This window comes from Suricata suricatta, chromosome 17, assembly GCF_006229205.1.
Source record: "Suricata suricatta isolate VVHF042 chromosome 17, meerkat_22Aug2017_6uvM2_HiC, whole genome shotgun sequence".
Lineage (NCBI taxonomy): Eukaryota > Metazoa > Chordata > Mammalia > Carnivora > Herpestidae > Suricata > Suricata suricatta.
In genome coordinates this window covers 39,346,297-39,347,009 of record NC_043716.1, presented here as the reverse complement: position 1 = coordinate 39,347,009, position 713 = coordinate 39,346,297, and the positions used below count along the sequence as shown (strand labels likewise).

General features: G+C 62.1%; 1 protein-coding gene across 1 annotated transcript in view; it reads right to left on the bottom strand.

Annotated features, from left to right (window-relative positions):
• The window catches only part of LOC115281635 (membrane primary amine oxidase), a 5,838-nt gene that overhangs the window by 4,529 nt on the left and 596 nt on the right, over positions 1–713 (bottom strand). Inside the window, exon 2 of the mRNA XM_029927052.1 lies at positions 8–695. Within this exon, the coding sequence (XP_029782912.1) occupies positions 8–695 (688 nt within the window). The remainder of the gene's footprint in view (positions 1–7; positions 696–713) is intronic.

Genomic DNA, 713 nt, shown 5'->3' with positions numbered 1-713 from the left:
CGGAAGCGGATGTCAAAGACCCTTGGGCCACTGTAAGCTCCAAGGCCAAAGGAGAAAGTCCACAGTGAGGAGGCCACTTGACTCCCCTGGACACTGAAGCGGGGGCCCTGGGGGTGGAACTGCAGAGGAGGAGTCCGACCCCGAGGCACCTGGGACTTCAGGGACCAGGACCCACCTGTGCCGTTGTCTGGGATCAGCACCACATTCACCAGGCCAGCTTCGAACTGCTCCTCCAGCTGGGCCAAACTCTCATAGTAGCGGCCTTGAAAGAACACCTTCCGGATGGTCCAGTGAGCAGGGTCCAGAGCCCTGTGGTCTACCAGCAGCTCCAACCCCACGGGGTGCAGGAAAAACCCAGCCCCTGAGATGTTGTAGTAGAGGCCAAACCAGGTGGCCCGATCCCCTGACTGCAAACCACGGGGGGCCGTGTCCATCGTCACCAGGTTCTGTCCTTGGCGTTTATAGAAGCAGCAGTGGTGGAGGAGACCAGCAGCCTGGGGCAGCTCTCTGTCGAAGATCAGCTGGTCTATGTCCAGGTACTCTCGGAAAAGTACGGGGCGTCGGTGATAGGGCAGGGGGCCCCCGTGACGCTCCACTGTCACGTCCCGCAGGTAGGAGGGGTGTGGCAGTGGCCCCACCACCAGCTCACTCACGTTGGGCTGGGGTTGTCCGCCAAAGAAGACGATGGCCAGTGCCTCCCGGGCAGGCGGGGG